The sequence below is a fragment of the Aspergillus melleus genome, assembly GCF_016097325.1.
Source record: "Aspergillus melleus strain CBS 546.65 chromosome Unknown contig2, whole genome shotgun sequence".
Classification (NCBI taxonomy): Eukaryota; Fungi; Ascomycota; class Eurotiomycetes; order Eurotiales; family Aspergillaceae; genus Aspergillus; species Aspergillus melleus.
In genome coordinates, this window is record NW_025763371.1 from 4427948 (window position 1) to 4450099 (window position 22152).

The following is a 22152-nucleotide window of genomic DNA, read 5'->3' on the forward strand; positions in this document are numbered from 1 at the left end:
CACTTCTTTGACGCCTAAATCATTCACATTTGGCCTCTGTATGTCTCAATCACGGGTGGCGTTACCTATTTTCATCATATAAGTATGAATGTCAGGATAGGTGTGAATCATGACCAGGAAAATCCATTGATCCCATATGCTAAATTCGTATATTAACATTTGAAGTGAACAGTGCCATGGCAGGCTTCACGTTAGGAAAATTTGGGGAAGGACCCAGACCAAGATTGCTCAAACCACCTGGGGCGCACAGTGAAGCGGTAAAAGGATGATTGTCACGCAAACAAGTTGATGAGCGAAGATGAGAATCCACAGAGTCCCGTTCAAATGGAATTCAAACGGCCTATATCATATGTAACCTGTCATTAAAGCTTGTAGCGAAGCCTAGTTCGACGAGGTGTTCTCTCGCTCTAGTTCTCGGACCGCGACATCCAACAAAAATCGAGCATAGCCACGATGCAACCTTCCCGACCATTTCGGAAGCTCCTTCTGGCTTTCAAGACCGCCTTCTGATGGGAATGTCTCGTAGTCATGTGCAGAGGCAAAGCGAACTTCAACGAAGGGTCCAAGGGCCCTCTCTTCCCCTTCGCCTTCAAACGGTTCCGAGACACTCATCTCATGGCGACCTCCTGACATCAAACGCCACGGATAGCCCCAAAGAGAAATCTTTTCGAAGAACTTGCGCGCGTCGTCGGGAATTTTCCAGGAAACCAGCAAGCCATACGGCTCGCCATTGGATGGCGGTCGCTCGACCACTAATGCTCCATTCACGATCTCGCGCGGAGCTCCAGTTTGAGGATCAGGGGAGAATTCACCCGGCGTATCACCCATGTCGCCAGGGTCAAAGCGGCGTTTGGTGAAGAGACCAATGATTGCGGATTCGGCGCGAAACACTCGAGTCCCGAGCAGTGCTTGCGCCCATGCCGTAGAGAGCTCTGCGTTTGTTTTGGGGTTCTCGTTGAGGCCAAGTCGCTTCGAGTGAGCCTGTAGGGCACGAAGAGGCACCCGAGCCGAATAGATATCAACATAAGCACAATGTTGAGTTGATGAATTGTCGGGAATGCCCAAAGCAACGCTGCCCGATGATTTGGGAGGTCTGGCCGGGTACTTGGTCTCCAGAACAGTGAGATAGCGGTGTGTCCCGTAGGCCACGACCACTGGAGGTAACGCCAATGCAAGCAGCAAACGGGATCGGGATCGTGCAGCCATTGCTGTTGGAGATGAACGATTAGATTGTTGCAAGAATTTGGATGTAGTGAAGGGTAGCTTTTATGGTATTTCTCAAAGATGACCCGGGTTAGTCCGACGGGGGCCAAATGAGGAGGCAGGATCGCATGATCCACCAAATCCCTCCAGCGGAATTTCCACTCGGGATACCTCGATCGTTCAAATCTATTGAGCTAAATCTCTGAATACAGTCGCTGTTATCTGATGATTCCGATGTTTGACCTGAGAGAATTTTTGAGGGGTTGATGGCACAAAGGAAATTCCCCTGAGATGCCTAACTCGAATAGGCAAGTCCCAGGCACGGGACACGGGCACGAGCAGTCCATCTGAACTTCTACATTCTGCCATCATTTCAAAATATGACGTATCGCTTTCAGTATCTGGTGGCCTAGTACACACAGCTCTTGCCTAGTGATCTGGTCGAGACCCATTATGCACCGCTTAACTCGGACCTTCGCTTAAAAATGAGAACCGGGAAAACAAATAGCCAAGGGTTCGCCAAATATGCAAATTTGAGAGAAGAGCTGGGGAAGTAAGTAGGCGCAGCAGTACTCTACTTCTTTTTTTATATTTCTATATGCTAATATGGTAGCATTGTAGGGGAACCGCTGTGTAGTGCATAGGCAGCCATGATCCAAGCCAATCGGCTAAGCTCGACTAGATCCGTGCCCACTCCATATATCGGATCGCTGTGGGGACGGAAGGCAGAGTTCTATATCGCGAAGATCATCGCAACGCTGCAGAAACAAGAATAAATACCAGATACAACGGTCAATCCTATAAAAAGGATAGGATGTCGGCGCCAGATCGTCTTTTCTGCGTTTCTAAGCACGCAGACAACAACAGGTCTTCAATCTATTTCTCCTACCAAGCATGATCAACATGAGCGTCTTGCCATCTTGCATACATGGCATCCAATCCGTGATTGCTTTGGTGATTCTAGGCTGTTCAGCAGCTAGATTATCGGAAGAGTCATCAAGCGGGTTTGGCCTGGCTTTATTCACGGTCAGTTTGTCAATGCTGAACCCCAACTCCCAAACTTCAACTCACACAGAACAACCAGGCCATCGCGACCATTCTCGCAGCAATCTACATCATCACCACCTCCTTCATCGCAAAGACGTTGTTCAAGCTTTGGGTTTCCGTTGCATCTAATGCCTTCACTCTGACTTTCTGGGTCATTACCGTCATAGTCATGGGCACTACGCATCATTTTGTGTACTGCCAGGGAGATCAGCACAACCATTGCTACAGAAAGCGGTATTATCATGGGAAGGATGGTCTTTGGGCTGCGACACTTGCGTTGAGTGTTATTGATGGGTATGTCCCCGGTTCTCTTGCTTTGTACTGGTTTGGGCCTGTTTCGGGGATGAATACTGACATGGCACTGTTTAGGATCCTTTCTGCTATTGCACTTGCGATTTCCTGTTGCGGTCGGAAAAATCGAGAAAAGAATGAGGTCGCATGATGATGTTGCACTAGTTGTACAGTTCGGAGGCGACCGTACTTTTATAGAGAGTGCAAAGGCTCTGTGACGGCGCTTGATGTATATATGAATTTGTTTAAGTAGATCGCTTGCATCAACTTTTACGATTGAGCTATGAATACCTGGGAGATTATACTTGTGTAGAGGCAGAGTTAGAGATCTTAGGTGGCTATCAAGCTCAATTATATATCGCTCTCTAAAACTTTACGTTGGACCTAGGAGTGGCATCTTTCTGAACAAAAACCTTCTCAACTGTTAACTTAAATCTCAATTATCAGTCCAAAAACAATCTCCTAACTGATCTCCATACCAGAATGTCGACTGTGCTATAGAGTGCTACGGAGTAGTCTGTTCAATCGAGAAGCGGGCCAGATCCGCCCAAAATAATTTCGATTCCGCCCTCCCATTTTTTTTCCCTTTACAAATCAACCACCCCTCATCTCGACCACCTACGCTACGAAACCCAACAATCCCATCCTCAATCCAACCTACAAAGAACCACCTACTCAATTACCTCCACCGACCAATCTTCCTACACCCGACGATAAAAAAACAAAGAGTCAGAACCCAACTACCCCGCGCACCGCACTCCCCACCGACAATGACCTCACCAAGCGGCCCAACGATCGACAACTCCCTCGACGACATCTTCGGCTCCTCACCACCGCACGAACCCTCTCGCATCCCTGAACATGAACCCGCACCGACCGACAAGTCCCTATCGTCCGTCGAGCCCTCCGAACTGCCCTTCCTCCGTCGCCAACACGTCACAGCCGGCTATCGCGACGGCATCTCGACCTCCAAGGGCGAACACGTCCAGGAGGGCTTCGATGCTGGGTTCCCTGTCGGTGCGCAGCTGGGTATGCGTGCGGGGACGGTCATCGGGATCCTGGAGGGTGTGTTGCGGGGATACGAGAGCCGGGCTGCTTCGGCGGTGGTGAAGAAATTGCCGGGGAGGACTGGGGCCGGAGCTACGGCGGCAGGGACCCGGAAGAAAGGCGAGGAGGGCCAGGGTGGCAAAGAACTCGACGAGGAGGCGAGACGCGCGAGACGCGAAGAGGTTCTGAAACTGTATCAGAGCGCCGTGAAGGCGTTGAATGTGCAAGGCGTGTTCGGGACTCTGGAGGAAGGTGGCGAGGATGGGGAGGGGAAACCGAGTCCGGAGACGCAGCTGGCGGGGAAGGGCGATGGGGTTGTTTCGAAGTGGGAGAATAGAGTTCACGTTGCGCATTGGGAGGAGAATATGGATGTTTTGCAGATGAAGGAGGAGGAGGGCAGTGAGAGCCAGGCCCAGGCCCAGGGTCAGGATGAGGGAGCGGAGGTGGCGGGTAGTCTGAGTTGATTGGGATTTTCTCGTCTTTCCGCTCCCTCTTCTCACTACGCTGCTCTGCCGTACTCTGCTCTCTACCTTATGGGTCTTCCCCGGGGCCCAGTTTCCCCCTGTCGGTCGTCCTGGTCTCACCGCAAGCTACCTATGCGGTCATGGAAATCAAGCTTCGTTTCAGGCCCCGGGGACTGCGACCCGGGGTTTGACGATGTTACCAACACCCGGTTTCCACTTTCCCACCACCACCGAGTAATCCCCCTACAGAAATTCACCTGCGGGTTGACTGGCTGGAGTTGGTCGGAAGGTCTCACCCGGGGATTAAGACCTGCATAGGGATGCAGGTCTCGCTTTTTGCGCCGGGAGACCCGCGGTTCTATACCCGTGCCTTGCAGACCTGGTCTCGATCGACCGGTGGCTAGAAGCAACCTGCAAGGAACCGGTGGATCAGGGCGGGAATTTTTGACGCTGGTGAAGCCGAGGCCCTGGTCTGCGGATGTGAAGATTAGTATTGGCGTTAGCTACTGCTGCTGATACTGACTGCTACGACGGTTTGCGCATGAGTGGCTGACTTTAATTTGACCGAGAGTGATTGTTTAAATCACAAATTCTACGACAAAGACCAACAAGATAGCTATAGATATTAACATAGAAAGCATAGCCAAAACCCATCATTTCACACAACCAACAAAAGTACCAGACCTCAAAACCTTGACATCATGCAACGAAGATCAATCGAGCACAGGGAGCCAAGCCAAAAACCCACCTAAGACAAGGGTTTTTATCAACATAATTAATTGCCGTCCATTAGCCAAAGTAAAGCCGTGATATCCTAGAATACCTAGCTTCGTCGTACGGGACAACGGATCCTTCTAGGGGTTTGCAAAAAAAGGTTCGCGTCTAGATTCCGGCCCTGAAGGGACAGAGGAGGAAATATGGGAACTGCATTCCGGGGTCCTTCGGAGAATACCTGAATCAAGGGGGTTGGAAGGAAAGGAATACACAAACACCTGGCAATATGCGTTTGGTGCTGGCCGATGGTTTGATTTACATGATTATTATGTTGGAAGTTCTACTGTAATGTGATATTTGTGGTATTGACTCAAGTCTTGAGAGATTGTTGGGATCTCAGTAGAATATACTAGTCCCGTGAATTTCGAGGAATCTGTAGCAGAGACAAACATCAAAAGGAGAGTGAGGATTAGCGAGGATGAAGGATAGACAGCCGTTGACACGTGTATAGTTGGATGGAAAAGAAAAACCAGGGAATCAAGAGACAGTTTATCAAAGAGTGATAGGGTCGGGTACAAAGAAGCCCGATAGACCCAAAGCAAGAGAGAAACTCCATTTTAGAAAAGCCAAATCAGATAAATTCAATCATGGTTCAAAGAGAGAACAGAGCGAAGAGCTCAAAATGAGAAACTCCAGAAAGTGCCTTGTCATAGGACATCAATCAGTTCATTTCATAGCAGCATTGGTTGCATAGCATCATTGACGAAGTTTGTGAGAGTGGGCATTATTTCCCAGCAGAATGGTGGGCTCATAAATCATGGAGAGAGCGGACCCAAGAGGAAGAATAAGAGAAGGAAATTCAAGTCATGGCGTTATGGATTTTCATCACCCGATTGTGGGATCGTTGATCACAGTAAGGCATTATTGCGAGAGGACAAAGGAAATCATTAATATCATGTTGGACAAGTGACCGTAGCTTTTGTTGTCAGAAGTGCGCCGAGCTTAAGAACCAAAGAGAGTGAACCGTAGAACTCCAATTATGGGCGGTTATCGGACGAAATGGAAACGAGAGTTGAAAGAGACGCAGTCACTATATTGATTTACCAGGTCGGGGAGGTGAGATATCTCCGTGGCAGCCAAGCACTCGCAGTGATTCCCAAACTCGTTTATAGAGTGGGGGACGGGCCAAAGTCAAGCTGTGCATGGCTTTGTCGGGTCGGTCTTCGCGGCAGTAAGTGCAGACCTTTTCCCGCTCGGCACAGAGGGAGTCCTCTGGAGAATCAGACCTCTGTCGCCGTCTGGATTTGGCCTGGATCGCTGCAGCAGTTGATCTATCAATGTCATAGTTCCGAGGCTGGTTGTTGTTGGTACCGCGACTGTTAGCGCGGGATCGAGGGGTTCGTGGTCGTACGAGGGATGTGGTAGAAGGGGCAACGAGACGCAGCGTTTGCTGGGCAGTCGGACGAAAAATGTCTTTGCTCGAGCAGGCTTGCACCATCGTCCTCATGGATGAAGGGGTGTGGTGTGTCGGAGGAGGCTCGGGCATCGAGGGGAACTTCTCCAAAGGCTGCGGGTGATTTGACGGGGGAGCATTTTGAAGCTTGGGCGCCGATTTGGCAACTCGTAGATGGACACGACTGCGAACTTTCTTCAAAGTGTCGATCGGATTTTTCGACTTGGTGTCTGCGTCTTCGGTATCAGAGTCGGACTCCCATACTGACTGTTCAGGGTACATTTCGGAAACGGAAGTCGAAGGTCGGTCTCTACCAGAGGTAGATAAACTCGTTACGGGTCGGTCTGGCCTTTCAAACGATGTTGTTGTGGGCCCTGGACTGGGAACGGGGCTGGGAAAGTCATTCGCTGGAATGAATAGTGCTTGGTCGAAGTGAGACGTATGTGGCTCGAGGGTAACCGGATTGATCAGACAAGGAGGGGAGATCATAGAAGGTTCAATGGGGGGGCGGCTTCCAGGGTTGGTGCCCCGTCTGCCTGTTGGTACATTCGAATTGCGTGCACTGTTGGGAAGGGAGGGCAATGGTTTCCCACTGTATGAAGGAGAGTCGAAACTGTCTCCCCGAGGCATGACCAGAGTGTCCGATGAATCGTTCGTTATCGCTGCTCTTTGCTGAGGGTCTCGGGGTGGAGTTGATGGCCGGGAGAGCAAAGCAGTCCGGGAACCATTCAATGGTGTGGACGAGTAAACCTGATTGTGGGGGTTGACGCCCGCCCTGAGGTTGGTCTGGGACAGTTGTTCCGTTAACTTGTCAACAGTGTCTGGGTGAAGATGACCTGAGTAGTTGGAAGAAAAAGAGCTGCTTGGAGTCAGGTCAGGTGTAGCGTCCGTATGGTCAGAGCTGAATGAGCCGTGGCTATGGTGAAAAGGCTTCGGCCCGCGAGGTTGTCCTGTAACCTGCTGAAGGCCTAATTGGTGCTCCAGCTCGACGACTGACAGCGTGGATCGGTTGATATTAGTCCGAGATCTAGTAGTGTCTCCGCGAAGGTTCGTAGAGATGGGAAGCTCTTTGCCGGGATTCAAGGTGGATAACATGAAATACTGATTTGCCTCTTCACTAAATCTAACATCGCGTATTCCGCGCCGTAGAGAGCCCCAAGAGGCGTCGTCGTCGAGTGAGTGCTCAAGATAGAACGGGTCTGGATTCGACTCGTCGAGTATTTCGGGACCCTTGGAGGGATAGTACGAAGATGCTCGCTTCGGAGGATGCGATGGGGGCGGGAAGCAAACAGTTGTTTGTGACCTGTTTCGTCCTTTATGGAAAGCGTTCAACTCGCTAGGGGAGAATTGGTATCCGGTAGCCATGGGCTGAGGTTCTAGCTGCTAATAATGCCCTGGGCACTTGGTTGTATTTTTTCTAGGGACGCAAAACGTTCACCAAAAGAGTGAGATATATGAGAAACATGAAGTTTTGGCAGATGGAAATAAAGAGAGACAGGATTGAGTGGGTTGGGAGGAATGACAAGGGTGAAGGGGATATGTTTATACATACTCGGCCCTAAAAACATTGATACCTCTGTAGCTAGGAACTGGGGCTGACCCAGTGGATCGGTGGCTAGGCCGCGGAGGACAGCCGACGCATGCCAATGTACAGTGGGTGTAAACAAAGCTCAGGCGTCCGAGAGCACAGACACCAATGAGCTATCAGACCTTACATCCTCCCCTTCCGTAGGGATGGCTATGTAAGGTGCACAGGGCATGAAGACTGGAGCAAGGGGCTCCGGAACCCGATCCGCCAGCTAAGCACAACGCGGGGTGCTCAGATCGACCAGTACATAATAAAAGGCTAGCACTGGTCGCGCACGCGACAGCAGCCCTTTGGCGCGTCTATCTGGTTGTGGAAGAGAATAAACATTGAAGTTGTTGATCGCCGATGTCAACCGTCTCCGTCCTGCTGCAAGAGCTGAGAGCTCCTCCCTAGAAGGGCTGGGCTAGAAGCTTTGTCCGCCAGTAGGGGCATTCACTGGAAAATGGGATCCTCTGATTAAACTTTTCATGAAACTGGTGAATGTCGAATACCTAAATATATTGTTCATGCGTCGTCGAACGGACTTGATCTTGAAGGCACTGACTTTAAAATTAGAATTGGTCTGTGAGTGTGGCAAAATCCATACAATAATAGATGATCAATCTTTGAAAACATTCACAAGGCTTATGAAAGGTCTTGGTATTTGCGTTGTGGTGATCAGTTACTCATTCTGGGATATCGATCCTCTACAAAGCGGCTGCCAAGGTAGGACGCGGAAAAGTCTGCGCGAATGCTTCCTAGAATCATTCACCAATACTGGAAACTGGAAAGTTTCCGCTGGGTTGCGATGGCGGCCGATCATGTCGATCATCGTCCCTTCGAGACTGGTCCTATATCTCCGTTAAAACTTCCCCCAAAGCCACCAACGGTATACGGAGGAGGGGGCGACCAGCGCCTCCAAAAAGCCACAGCGTCACTGCCAGTGTAACCCTACCATTGAATAGGACCTTCCTCGTCCCTGTCTATCGTTATAGCTTTCCTGCTGGTCATTAAAGCGGCCCTGGCTCGTACTGCATCAGCCTGCAGGAGTAACACATGTATTACCGGTTAGACCCGCATTCCAGAATCGCGACCTGGTTGCCAGGACTCTATGGTTGCAATCCAGAGCAGAATGGAATTCCCTACCCTCACCTCGCTTTTCAATAAAATCTCTGATGGTCCTTGCAAAGTTTTGACCGCTTCATCCGAGGAGTCGGGTTAGCTTTCCTGGGCCCACCTTCCACTCTTGTTAACCAAGCTCACAGGAGGTTATGCTTTTTGGTTGGCAATAAAGTGTACTAGTATTTGCTTTCGTATTTAATGCCGCTGTTCGGCAATCGAATTGCGCGGTTACAGAAGACCTTTCCTTGCAAAGAGTCAAAAGAAAGGTGCCGGCAAAATCTTGTTTGATGACCTTCCTATCCTAGGCCGTAGATTCGAATTAACCACTTACGCCTACAATCCAATTGTGGGGATGTGAATTAAACGCGATGATTTCCCTGTGCAGACCTCGTATTCTCCGAGGTCATGGCATTTCGTTTGCCTGGATTAAGCTAGACGCCCCTGCCCCAGATGATACGTCGAATTGAATACCGTTTTTACTAAGTAACTCCTGAGAGCAGCAGTATATTGTTAGCAGTGGACTTTGGTAATAGTGCAGTGCGTCGATTTTCGTCAGTCAACGAGCGCCGTAGAGGACGTAGATGATGATTGTCCAGACCTCCGAGGAAGCAAAGACCTCGCATGGCCCACATTCCAATACTGCAGTCAGTGCTGCAGAGCTTGATAAGTTATCCCGACTGGTTCTGGGGGTTATCAAATTTGGACTATGACTGTGTACCGAAGCATTATATATAAGCTAGATGGAGGTGGCCGTTTATGTGCGCATGTCGATCAAATATATGTGCAGACTCAATATGCCGTCTGTTCCCAGAACCGACTTCTGGTAATCCTACTTGAGAAGCACATGATGCATCGAGTCCACGGCCAAACCTACTTCCACCGGGGGTCCCATCCGGCTTTTGTCTCCGGACGCACGGGTAGGTTCTGCAAGGCGATACCAGATGGGAAGCCCGTCACATTCTTCAGACTGCAAGATCGCTTCCCAGGGACATTACCAAGCGGTAGAGATATCTTTGACGCACAAAGTGTTTAAGCTTCGGTTCGGAACCCATACGAGGCCAGCAATTCGCGGTAGTCGTGAGGTGTAGTGCACGCTGCCCATAATCATATCTGTAGAAGGATGGATCAGATTCGTTGATAGTATGACAGTGTTAATCAAACGACTGGTCAGAAAAGGCCGGCCAGGTACCTGGACGGATGACTTGAGACACGCTGCAAGGAATTTCGATGTGTTTGAAACCGGAACGGTTGGATGCGTTTCCCAGAACTCAGTTTATTCCCGAGTCGACGGTCTCCCTTGCTGTTACGGGTTCTCAGCGTTTTCTTGTTATGCGCCTTCGTTCTCGACCTTATTTCGTTTAATTGCACGACGAATGTTGCTCGAGGTGTACCTACAAACCAAACGGGATTGTCGAGTCCGGCGAGCGGGCCGCTCGCCCTCGTTCCCTTTCAGTTGAATAATACGAAATTGACCATGCACTTTGATGAGCAAGGACGACATGAGTCGAGCTCCGCACATCTGCGTTTATGATCATCGACATCAAGCGGTTGTGCGACCATGGAAAAGACTCGACTTACTCCGTAGAGAGCTTCCAATGATGTACTGGGGATAATTAAAACCAATCCGCGGATGGGCCAAGTCAGTGCGCCATGGGGCGAGCCAGATCGAAGGCCTGTGGGGTAGGCCCAATGGTTCGCCGTTCGTTCCAAAAACCGAGAAAATAAGTTGTTCAGGGGCACAAGGTTAACCGTGCGTTGAGATAGACTGGATCTTTTTTAACAGGCCTCGGAAAATATGGACAATGAGACCAAACTGACATCCCAGGCCGGTTCTGCGTCAACGCAGACTATCTATTATTAACGGGAGACCGGGCATATGAATTGGCTGCGGCCCAAATTCCTTTCCAGGGGATGCCAGCGCATCAATGGGCAGGATTCCTCGGCGATCGGTAGTTAGTACCTGCGGACAGATCCAGAACCACCACTTGTATTCGCGATGCTTCGTGTCCTTGCCCGATCGTTTCAATGCTGCATAGATGCATTGTTGGGTTGGCGATCGGATTTCAGAGATGAGGCCATAGGCCGGTAGTATGGATGTACCTGATTGTTCAGCTCTTTCGGTGACGGTCGGAGTATATTCACGATTTAAAAAAATGTAGAAAGTAAAAAATCAATTTAAAATACTCCGTACAAGGACGAAAAGCAAATCATGTCGGTAGCCGAGCAGCAAAGCCAGAAGGCGCCGAAGGACAGAAGAAACGAAAAGAAGAAGGGGAAAGATCGAAAAGTGATCGATCGGCCGAGCCCCGTGATCTCGCGCCGCTTTCCCTCTTTCTTCCCTTCGCCTTTCCTCCTTCGCCTTTTCTGCCCAGTTGGCCGGTCGCTAATCTACAGACGTGTTACAACTGGCAAGATATTTCCGGACATTGAGCTCTGTAGCTCCAGTCAATGACTGCTACGAGCTAATCTAGTGCTCGTGGCGGTCTGGAAAGGACTGGGAGCTTTCAGGTACGTTAGTTACGTTCGTTGTCCCAATCTGTGTGCCCCAGCTTGGTCTCTCCCAGCCATCGCATTTCCTCACGGCCAATCCTCTCACCCCCCATTTGACCAGCCACTGCTTCTGCACTTCTTTCCCCCATTTTTCCTTCGCTGTCTCCTCCCTGGAAAGGGTCTTTCTTCTTTTCGTCCGTTGTCTCTTCTAAATTCGACTTATACCCACATTCCATCCGGTTAATTACTGACCGTTATTCAGAGCCCGGCTTGCCTCGTTTCTTGATCCAGACTCGTGCCAGCTGGAATTGCGTTCGGCCACCTCATTCCAAGCCTCCCTCTGACGTCGAAGTGCCCTGTTAACAAAGCACGTTTACGTCCGGTGTCACGTTGTCTTCGCAATTCACACCGTCTTCCCAATTACCACATTCAGCGGTGTCTCCCCGTACCTACGGCGCATCTGACGAGACCTACGAAGTTTACGACCCTCCAACGCTTACGACCTCCTCACGGCAACGCCAGCAGCAGGCTGCTTACGACCCTGTTCCAACTACTTCCCGTTACGTACCACCGCGCCCTTCAAGTGCTCAAGGAAGCACCCGTTCATTGAGGCGAACGTCACGTTTATCTCACAATCGATCTGCGTCGGTAGATGTTTCTGGACGCCCGGCTCGGATAGAGGAATCAATCCCCGTCTTGGTGCAACCTCCTTCACAGCATACCGCTGGAATCGCTGGGCTACGTCCAGCACTTTCGGAGGCGCAAACCGAAGACGACGGCGAGGACGACTATTCAGTACTCGGTACTAATCCCCACCAACCCGGTCGCTCGTACTGGCCCCGTAGATCTACCCGTGTTTCGCCGACCACAGCGTCCGCAATTCTTTGGGCGTTAGAAGAGGCCATTCGAAAGCCGGTTCCTTTTACGCCAGATTGGGAGGAAGTGAATGCTTCCATGTCTGAATTGGCAGGTATCCCTGGATCGACAGGGTTCGGAGGAAATGGGCGGACTCAGAATGGAGCTTCGCGGGCTGCACAGGGCCCTGTGCCTGTAAATCCTCACCCAGCGAGTGGTGTCCGGACCCCGACCGACATAATGCGACAACGCCGCGATCGGGAAGCTCGCAAAAGGGCTGAACAGGAGGCCAAGGACAGGGAGCAGGAAGAAGTTGAGCGCCAACAGCAGGAAGCACGGGACAAGGCGCAAGCTCCGCCTTATAGTGCTGGCGTTGCCGGAGACAGGACTTCGCAGCGGAGAGCTGCGGCTCCCAGAGCTGCCGGAGGACCAGAAGTTAAACCAGACCCGCGTGGTGCAATCCCCACCGGCCAACAACCTCCCGGGCTGTCATCTACCATTCGACACCCACCGACACAAACCCAAGGACCAGGACCGCAGTCCCAGCAGGCACCAGTCCCACAACAACAAGTGCCCATCCAGTCTGCTCCAGGTTTGTCAAAACCGCAAGCCCAGGCGCCTCAATCTAACCAGCCTGGTGCTTCGCAACCGCAGCAACAGCCGCGTCGCGTTGCGTTTCCACATGCATTCGAACGCTGGGAAACTCTGTCTTCTCACTGGGAAGGACTTACTGGATACTGGATTCGAAAGCTCGAACAGAATAACGAAGCATTGGAACGTGATCCGGTCAGCCAGCAGATGGCCCGTCAAGTAACTGACCTGTCTGCTGCTGGCGCAAACCTGTTTCACGCAGTCGTTGAGTTGCAGCGTTTGCGAGCTTCCTCCGAGCGGAAATTCCAGCGATGGTTCTTCGATACTCGCTCGGAGCAAGAGCGGTCGAAGGAACTTCAGGCTGACTTGGAGCGGCAGCTAAGAACGGAGCAACAAGCTCGCGCCGAGGCATTGTCGGCGTCGCAAAAGGCCGAAAGTGACAAAGTCCGGGCCGAAGATTTGCTCAAGGAAATGCGCCGGGAGCTTCAGATCTCCAAGGAAGAGGCGCGTCGGGCGTGGGAAGAGCTTGGTCGCCGCGAACAAGAGGAACGAGACCGAACGAACTCCCTTCGAAGCGGGGAACCCACACTAGTCGGAGGAGTCCAAGTAGTGCCGATGATCCAAGGTCTTCCAAACCGCCAGAATCCCGCCAATCGTCCCCAAACCCGAGAAACCTCTTATGCTGGCGGTGAGGGTAATGGAAAGATTGGTGTCACTACTCCAGAAGGCCATTATTACGACGAAACGCCTGGCTCGCCCACAGAAACCGATCCTTTCACAGAAGGGCGCAGAGCTTACCAGGAATCCGAGGTGCCGCATTCAGGCTCTTCCCGTCCCCCGGTGACTACGACTGCAGAAGCACCGGGGCACTACGGCGGCAGTTACTATGACCAAGGAGGCGCGTACCAAGCCCGTCCGTCTTCCGAGAATGACGACCGCTCCTATGTCGGTAGCAGTGAGCCAGGCGAAGAAGAGTACGGTGCCTATCGACGCAACCCTCAAGGTCGCCCAGTCGTGTACCCCCGGCCCATGTCCGAGGAGAGTGACGAAGGATCAATGGACAGCGGCGATCGTGGGTACATGACAAGTACCATGCCTCCAACTTCAGGGGCGATGTATGCCCCTAGCTATGGCCAGGGCGGCTCTGTTGATTATAGCGGGTCGGGATGGGGTGCTGACTCTGGATGGGAGTCGGTCACCCCTCGCCACCGTCATCCGACGCGCCTCAGTGATGTTCTCGAAGAGGAAGAGCCGCGGACAACCCCAAGCCGCGCCAGTCGTGCTAGCCAAGCCAGCCGGAGTGTACATTGATCAGTTGAATATGGCAACTCGGATTTCATACATACAACATACTGATTGTTGCGGGAAAAGTGCAATTTGTCCCTACTCCATCTCCTTTTGTTTATCTTCGTTCCTTCATTATTCCCCATTGCGCTCCAGTCAAGATGACAACGGCATTGCCTGGTATTTGTTCAAGTTTCTTGCTTCGTCAGTTTTTTCTCCTTTTCTTTATCTCTCTTATCTCTCTTCTCTGTCTCATTATTTACCTCGTGTTGCATTTTCGCCTTTGAGACAGTGCTTATGACTAGGGGATTCCTTGCGTTGATATGTCTATTCTTGACTTTCGCCAATACATCGGCACACGAGAAGTATGGTAATTATTGTAATTCTAGAATCTATGAACTCGATTTTGAGGGGTTAAAAAGTGATGCTTTGCTCGTGGTAAAATGATTTCAGATATACTCCGTAGAGACCAAAGCACGTGACATAAATACGTAGCCTCGATAATCAGGCACCAAGCTAAACCCCGTTAGGACTTGGAGATCCCGACTCAAGCCACCAACGGCTCCTCGGCGCAGTCTCCAACACCGTCTTTTACCTTTCCCCCAGAAGTCGGCTCGGTCGGAAATCTCTCAATTTTCGAAAATGGCCTCAACAATGCGCCCACTCACTCGGCTGATCGGCCGTGCCTCGCGCCCACTCACCCACACCGTCGAAAACACGACACCCCGATCCCTCTCCTCTCAAGCCGGTCTTCTGCACTCGCTCCGAACCACCTCCACGCCAATTGCCATTCCCAGACTCAATGGCCCTTCCTCGCAGCGCTCCTTTACGTCGTCGAGTCTGCGTGCTCGTGCTCGCACCATGGGCCAGCTGCGCGCCCGGAATTCCACGGGCCCGTTTTCGTGGAAGGCCGCTCTGCTCTTCGTCATCACCGGCGGAGGTATGATTGTGTACTTCCGGGTTGAAAAGGAGCGGCTGGAACGGAAGCGCATTGCGGAGATGAGCAAGGGTGTGGGAAGGCCCAAGGTCGGCGGACCTTTTGTGCTGAAGGATCTGGATGGCAAGGAATTCACGGCGGAGGATTTGAAGGGGAAATATAGCTTTGTTGGTTTCCCTTGGCCTTTTCCTTTCCCTCTGCACCAGAAGAGATCATTCGATTTTTTAGCTATCGGGTCAGACAATCGTGGAAGTCCAGAAATGCTAACCGATATGACAATCTCAATAGGTCTACTTCGGCTTCACGCATTGCCCGGACATCTGCCCCGACGAGCTAGACAAAATGGCCGAGATTATCGACGGCGTGAAGAAGGAGACCGACGGCGAGAATGTCTTCCTACCTGTTTTCATCACCTGTGACCCGGTCCGTGACACGCCGGAGGTGCTGCGCTCGTATCTCCAGGAGTTCCATTCGGGGATTATCGGCTTGACGGGTACCTACGAGCAAGTGAAGAATGTGTGCAAACAATACCGGGTGTACTTCAGTACGCCGCAGAATGTGAAGCCGGGAGAGGATTATCTGGTGGATCACAGTATCTACTTTTATCTGATGGGTGAGCTTTTTTCCAATCTTGTTGGGTTGAGATGCGAAGGATTGGTTGCTAACTGTGCTGTGTGTGCTTTAGATCCCGAGGGCGACTTTGTCGAGTGTATTGGACGCCAGGATACGCCTGAGTCGGCGACCAAGTTGATCATGGAGCATATCAATGACTGGAAGAGGGAGGGCAAGCCGCTGAAGAAAGATTAGGCTGTATAATTAAAAGACTTTGGCAGATATGTACAATAGAAAATACCCTACTCCATATATACCGCTGGGAATGTGATGTAGATACGGAGCCCCCATGGAAGTCTAGCACCACTTTCCGATTCATGCACTCATCGCTCATTCGGATCCTCCGCGATCAATGTATCGCCAGGCGCGTGCGATGTCTCAGTAGACACCACCACCAATGTCCGCCGACACCAGGACAGTCCTCACACGAGTCCAACCTCGAATCACTCCCCATCACCACCAACCTTCCTCCCCTCAGCGTCTCTATCCCGATTCGCCCTCCACTCCTTCTCCCCATCCACAAACTCCTCCATTTTCCAAATCTCCGCCTTCTCCTTACACAGCTCCAACACCTCCTCGCCAGCCCTCCACGCCGCCCCGCGATGACCCGCACTAACCGCAACAACGATCGACGCCTCAGAGATCGGCACCGTGCCCAGACGATGCGCAATCACGATCCCCGTCAACTTATATTTCTCGACCGCGTCGTGCGCGATCTTGTCGAGCGTCTTCAGCGCGAGCGGCGGGTACGCGGTATAGCTTAGTTGCGAGACGGGGCGGTCTTCGAAGGTGTCGCGCGTGGTGCCGAGGAAGAGGACGTTTGCGCCGGCCGAGGGGGACGAGATTCGGGCCAGAGCGGCGCTGGCGTCCAGGAAGTTGTAGGTTAGGGAGATGTGGATGTTGAGGGTTGGGTCTTGCGTGGTGCGTGGGTAGGTTGTTGGGTCGAGGTGTGAGGGGATGTCGGTGGACATTTTTGCGGAGGGGCGGCGGGTGAGTATGTAAGTTTGGAGAGGGTAGAGATAGAGGACCGACGAAGAATGAGAGGGAAATTTCGGAGCTCGTTAAGGTAACAGTGAGTGACTGATCTCGGTGAAGGTGAAGTGGGCTGTATAGGTGTGCTGGCCTGAGGCAAGCAATGCCTTATCGATGTGGGGGAAAGTCAAGAGTGGGGTTCGTCTCGATAGAAGTGTCAAGATTGACTATCATCACCAAGCATCTAGACGACCCTACATGGATCGTCAGTCGGTCAGATCGTTGAATGGTCGAATTGAAGCTCCGTGCTGTATACAGAATCATCACTGAGTTGTGATTAACATACCTTTCATCCAGGGACCTGCTACATGCTACCAACAGAACGCTCTCCAGGTAGTCGAGTATCAAGCAGGAGAAACAGTTCAACCCCCAAATTCCACCAGAAGAGACTTGTGAAAAAAAGCAGGCTCTATCTGAGTCCGGGGTTCTATTTCTCAGTCAGGATCATAATACTTGGAAGATGATCATACAGACTATGTTGCTTACAAGGCAGATCCCCGTCTGGAGCTCAAATCCTGTTATGACGTCAACTCCTTTGTTCATCCTCAGAGAACGGCACTGTGCCCCCTATACTGATTGTTACTTAAGAGAGTCCTGAGCGCGAGACCTGGCTTGTAAGTACGATGACTGTTAGTGCACAGATACCACCTTCCAAACTGAGCTCGAATCTACGCTTCTACCCAGCCCAGCGCATACATTATTGTGCACACCATGACCAGTCGAACGGCATCCGTGTCCCTCCATCATTTGGTCAACTCAACCTTGTGGATCCGCTCGCTGATAAGTTTCACTGGCTCCGGATCACCCCCCTGACCCATTGAGGGATTCCAATGACGGTACTCCTTCCTTCAAGGGGATCGCGAATAACGAGTCCACCGAGAATTTCTCCGCACCGACAATGCCCCGCGGTGGGTAGCATTGGGATGCCCCTCTTGAAAACAAACATCTCCGAGCTCAGTATATAACCAACCCCTTCAAGCTACGACTCCGACCAAAACCACAGATCACACCATAATAGACCACTCAGTTCGCAGACATGGCCAAATCTGCCAACCAGATCCACCGTGCCTGGTGGAAGGAATCCTCCGTCTATCAAATCTGGCCCGCTTCGTTCAAGGACTCCAACGATGACGGCATCGGTGACATTCCCGGTATCATTTCGAAGTTGGATCATATTAAGAACCTGGGCATTGATATTGTTTGGCTTTGTCCGTCTTACAAGTCGCCCCAGGTGGACATGGGATATGATATCGCCGATTACTACAACATTGCGGATGAGTATGGTACGGTCGCAGATGTCGACAAGCTGATCAAGGGATGCCATGATCGAGGCATGAAGCTGCTCATGGACCTGGTGGTGAACCATACGAGTGATCAACACGAGTGGTTCAAGCAATCGCGCAGCTCCAAGGACAATGAATACCGTAACTGGTATGTCTGGAAACCGGCCAAGTACGACGAGCACGGCAACCGCCAGCCACCAAACAACTGGGTTTCGCATTTTCAAGGTACATTCCTAATTATACACTTGGAGGCATTTGCTAGTATTGAAACTAATGGAGACTGCTCTCATCAGGAAGTGTCTGGGAATGGGACGAGTTGACCGGCGAATACTACCTCCACCTCTACGCAACAGAACAGCCCGATCTCAACTGGGAGCACCCACCCGTCCGCAAAGCAGTCGAAGACATTATGCGATTCTGGCTGGACAAAGGCGCAGATGGATTCCGAATGGACGTGATCAACTTCATCAGCAAGCACCAAGATTTCCCAGATGCCCCCATCAAGGATCCTCGCACCCCGTGGCAATGGGGAGACAAGTGGTACGCCAACGGTCCTCGTCTACACGAGTATCTCCAAATGGTGGGGAGTATCCTCAAGGAATACGACGCCTTCAGTGTAGGCGAGATGCCGTTCGTCACGGACACGGATGAGGTGCTCCGCGCCGTGCAGTATGATCGCAATGAGATCAACATGATCTTCAACTTCGAACATGTGGATATCGACCACGGCAAATACGACAAATTCGAGCCCGGTAGCTGGAAACTCACGGACCTGAAGTCCTTTTTCGAGAGGTGGCAGAAATTCATGTATGAGAATGACGGCTGGAACGCCCTGTACTGGGAGAACCATGACCAGCCTCGATCGATTGACCGTTATGTGGGTGCCAGAGAGGAGTACCACGCCGCGGCGGGTAAAATGCTGGCAACTGTGTTGGCCTTGAAGTCAGGAACTCCTTTCGTCTATCAAGGACAGGAAATTGGAATGAGAAACGTGCCCATCGAGTGGGACATGGACGAGTACAAGGACATTGACTGTCTCAACCACTGGCATAGGTTCGTTGCTTCTGTGAAACTTCCATCAAGAAAGATATACTAACACGCCCCCACAAGACTCCTGAAAGACCCCAAGGCCGACGACACGACCAAACACATCGCCCGACAAGAGTACCAGAAGAAGTCCCGAGATAACGGTCGCACGCCCGTCCAGTGGTCTCCGGAACCTAACGCAGGCTTCACTGGCCCGAACGTCAAGCCCTGGATGTCCGTCAACCCTGACTACCCACTGGTCAACGCCGAGGACCAGGCCGAGGACCAGACCGAGGACCCGGCGTCCCTCTACCACTACTGGGCCACGGTGCTTAAACTGCGCAAGCAGTACCTGGACATCTTCGTGTACGGAAACTACGAGCTGGTGGATCGTGATAGCCAGGAAATCTTCGCATACACTCGTCAATATGAGGGCCAGAAGGCGCTGGTGTTGGCGAACTGGACGGACAAGGAACTCGAGTGGGATGCTGCCGGCAATGGCATCACAGCAGTTAAGGACGTGCTGTTGAATAGCTATGAGAGTGCCGAGGGCGCCAAGAAGCGCGTTTCCACTGCCAAGTGGAGTCTCCGACCGTATGAGGCCATCGTTGCGCTTGTGTAGGCCTGGTCTTCATGATCATGACTGGGTTGCTTGCGGGCGCGACTTCTATATTAAATCTAGAAAGGATTAGATAATAAATACTGTGATAACACCGACTTTGAACTCTTCGAATATGAGGACAAAGATGACTGTAGAGAGATCCCTGATCTATGCTGTCTGGAATAATGCCTGGTTTGCTGAAATGGACGGAGTTGGACTGGAAAGAAACGAAAGCTGCCGCATCCATCGACGCCAAATCCGGCGACCAGATCTAAAAATACTCCGATTGGTATTAATTTCGTAAGCCATGGGTAATCTAAGAGGCGGTAAATGCTTTATGCCTATCGGCGTGCTCCGACTGCAAGTACTGCCATAACAGTTAGGTTGCAAAACATTGGCCATATAATACCGCTAGCCTCTTTAGGAAGCCAGTTGTCTACATCCCTTGGATGGAAGCGTTCAACATCTGCTCCTTGAATGCCTCCGCATCTACTCCGTGCACCAAGATCTAACCGATCGCACTCCTCACCAAGACTCTTTGCCCAAATTGGAATATGATATTCCACTTACACAGAGAATTTACGTTTTCGAACACCCGCCCATGATCAATATGACTTTCCGTCGCAAGCCTGGCGGTGGCTTGCCATGGTTCCTATCCTGTCATATCAGCCAGAGGGGGGCTTGTCAAAACAATTCATATTTACCTTCGAGACTCAACTCGCGCCTTTGGATCTCCAGCGTTTCAGAATATACCCCGCCTCGGACACATTGGTTGAAGCATGACTGTCATCATGAGACGGTGGAATTCAATCACCACCAAGATCGTTGTCGCTGCTTTGTGCAGCTACGCTGTCTTCAGCGTGCTCCTCAGCAACAGTGAGGCCTACGATTCAACACGAAATCTCGTCCGCGCCGGTCAGCGCCGATTGTACGGTTCAACTTTTGACCGCATCAATAATGAGACTCTTGGGGTATGTTTGATCATCTTGAGTATTGTTTCTCAAAATGTGATTGCCGGGTCTAACATTTTTATCCGCTGTCTAGTTCGAAAAGATCTTTGCGATCGGCTTGAAGGAGCGGTCGGATAAGCGTGATTTCCTCTCCCTAGCGGCTTCCGTCACCGATATCAAGGTCGAGTGGATAGATGGAGTGAAGCCGGAGACTATACCCGACAAGGCGCTGCCGGAGGTTTGTGTTTGCGACTCTACTTGGAGAATCGAGGCTAATGGGAATAGAAATACAATACGTCATGGCTGAAGCCTACTGTTGCTGGTTGTTGGCGCGCACATATGAATGCGATGCAAGAGTGCGTATGCTGCTTTCCTTCTTGGATGCAAACACTAATAACCAAATAGGATAGTCAATAATCGAATCTCTACGGCTTTGATTCTAGAGGATGATGCCGACTGGGATGTTTCTATCCGACAACAACTTCGCGAATTCGCCCAAGGAGTCCGCACGATAACCGATAATCAGAAAGCGCCCAGGGAAACACCATATGGCACAAATTGGGATATCCTCTGGGTAGGTGGTTGCTCGGCTGGCCCCGGCTCTAAGGAATCCAACATCTACGCCGTCCCCAATGATCCCACTGTTGCCGCTGTTCGGCACCGACGCAATATCTGGGGAGGGCCTTCTGAGACATGGAAGAAGAAGCACCCCGAGTACCCCGAGGACTCGACGCGGTATATCTTCCGCGCTCAGACGGGATGCTGTACGTACGGGTATGCCGTGACTTACGAGGGTGCGAGGAGGATGATCGCCGCGTTGTCGCTCGATTATATGGACCTGGCGATCGATAACTCCATGAGTGATATGTGTGCCGGCAACCAGCGTGAACAGATTCGCTGCTACGGCCCCTATCCTAACATCATCGGAACATATAAACCGGCCGGTTTTGCATCGCGAGGCTCTGATATCGAGGTCTATAATGACGAGTACCACGAGGCCAGCTCGCACAATATGATCTACAGCACTAGGTTGAACATCCATCGACTACTCAGAGGGGAGGACACGGTTCTTGGACAGTATTCCGACGACCGGAGAGATACATGGCTCAAGGGCGAGGTCAAGGTGAACGAGATTCAGTATCCAACTGGTCGTCTCATTCCTTGAACAACAACTGGTGTTTGTGACTGTCTATACCTTTCTTTCAAGGCGAACTCTTCTCTGTCATTATTATTTAATTCATTTATCCATAAGTTCACCACCGGCTTCTTAACAATTCATGTACCTATGCCACCCTTTAATTGGGAGCCAACTAGCAGTATATTCTCCCAACTCTACGAAGTTGAGACGCCCATCTACCGCTGAATCTTTATTATCTAATTAAATGTAACCTTCTCTCTCCGTTTTCCTGTGGAGTTGATGCAACACTTCCGGATGCGGAAGACCTCATCCGCACTCGGTAGAGCCGTGGAGACAGAAGCAGGAGATCTACAATGAACCCAATCCGGAGGAATTTATTTGGTCAAATGATCATGACACTCGTCTAACACCTTGCTCAACCATAATGTTGTCTCTTCTTTCACTC

At 51.3% G+C, this 22152-nt stretch overlaps 10 protein-coding genes across 10 annotated transcripts; 7 read left to right on the forward strand and 3 right to left on the reverse strand.

Annotated features, from left to right (window-relative positions):
• Positions 1-381: 381 nt before the first annotated feature.
• Positions 382-1206, reverse strand: LDX57_004346 (uncharacterized protein; the record flags this gene model as incomplete). Its single annotated transcript, XM_046086006.1, has 1 exon — positions 382-1206. The coding sequence occupies one exon, from the start codon at positions 1204-1206 to the stop codon at positions 382-384; it is 825 nt and encodes a 274-aa protein (XP_045941969.1).
• An 891-nt stretch (positions 1207-2097) lies between these two features.
• LDX57_004347 (uncharacterized protein) lies at positions 2098-2692 on the forward strand (the record flags this gene model as incomplete). Its single annotated transcript, XM_046086007.1, has 3 exons — positions 2098-2229; positions 2288-2544; positions 2620-2692. 3 exons carry the CDS (start codon positions 2098-2100, stop codon positions 2690-2692), a joined length of 462 nt encoding a protein of 153 aa, XP_045941970.1.
• Positions 2693-3311: 619 nt separating this feature from the next.
• Positions 3312-4052, forward strand: YAE1 (Yae1 family protein; the record flags this gene model as incomplete). The annotated part of the gene is made up of 1 exon (XM_046086008.1): positions 3312-4052. The coding sequence occupies one exon, from the start codon at positions 3312-3314 to the stop codon at positions 4050-4052; it is 741 nt and encodes a 246-aa protein (XP_045941971.1).
• Positions 4053-5856: 1804 nt separating this feature from the next.
• LDX57_004349 (uncharacterized protein) lies at positions 5857-7584 on the reverse strand (the record flags this gene model as incomplete). Its single annotated transcript, XM_046086009.1, has 1 exon — positions 5857-7584. One exon carries the CDS (start codon positions 7582-7584, stop codon positions 5857-5859), a length of 1728 nt encoding a protein of 575 aa, XP_045941972.1.
• Positions 7585-7973: 389 nt separating this feature from the next.
• On the forward strand, positions 7974-8769 carry LDX57_004350 (uncharacterized protein). Its single transcript, XM_046086010.1, has one exon. The coding sequence runs from the start codon at positions 8275-8277 to the stop codon at positions 8650-8652; it is 378 nt and encodes a 125-aa protein (XP_045941973.1). The 5' UTR covers positions 7974-8274; the 3' UTR covers positions 8653-8769.
• A 3724-nt stretch (positions 8770-12493) lies between these two features.
• LDX57_004351 (uncharacterized protein) lies at positions 12494-14155 on the forward strand (the record flags this gene model as incomplete). Its single annotated transcript, XM_046086011.1, has 1 exon — positions 12494-14155. One exon carries the CDS (start codon positions 12494-12496, stop codon positions 14153-14155), a length of 1662 nt encoding a protein of 553 aa, XP_045941974.1.
• A 615-nt stretch (positions 14156-14770) lies between these two features.
• On the forward strand, positions 14771-15872 carry SCO1 (SCO family protein; the record flags this gene model as incomplete). The annotated part of the gene is made up of 3 exons (XM_046086012.1): positions 14771-15232; positions 15354-15678; positions 15751-15872. 3 exons carry the CDS (start codon positions 14771-14773, stop codon positions 15870-15872), a joined length of 909 nt encoding a protein of 302 aa, XP_045941975.1.
• Positions 15873-16120: 248 nt separating this feature from the next.
• LDX57_004353 (molybdopterin synthase catalytic subunit) lies at positions 16121-16648 on the reverse strand (the record flags this gene model as incomplete). The annotated part of the gene is made up of 1 exon (XM_046086013.1): positions 16121-16648. One exon carries the CDS (start codon positions 16646-16648, stop codon positions 16121-16123), a length of 528 nt encoding a protein of 175 aa, XP_045941976.1.
• Positions 16649-17745: 1097 nt separating this feature from the next.
• Positions 17746-19640, forward strand: LDX57_004354 (glycoside hydrolase family 13 protein; the record flags this gene model as incomplete). The annotated part of the gene is made up of 3 exons (XM_046086014.1): positions 17746-18217; positions 18286-19045; positions 19103-19640. The coding sequence occupies 3 exons, from the start codon at positions 17746-17748 to the stop codon at positions 19638-19640; spliced, it is 1770 nt and encodes a 589-aa protein (XP_045941977.1).
• Positions 19641-20410: 770 nt separating this feature from the next.
• Positions 20411-21734, forward strand: LDX57_004355 (uncharacterized protein; the record flags this gene model as incomplete). The annotated part of the gene is made up of 4 exons (XM_046086015.1): positions 20411-20590; positions 20664-20807; positions 20855-20925; positions 20975-21734. The coding sequence occupies 4 exons, from the start codon at positions 20411-20413 to the stop codon at positions 21732-21734; spliced, it is 1155 nt and encodes a 384-aa protein (XP_045941978.1).
• Positions 21735-22152: the final 418 nt, after the last annotated feature.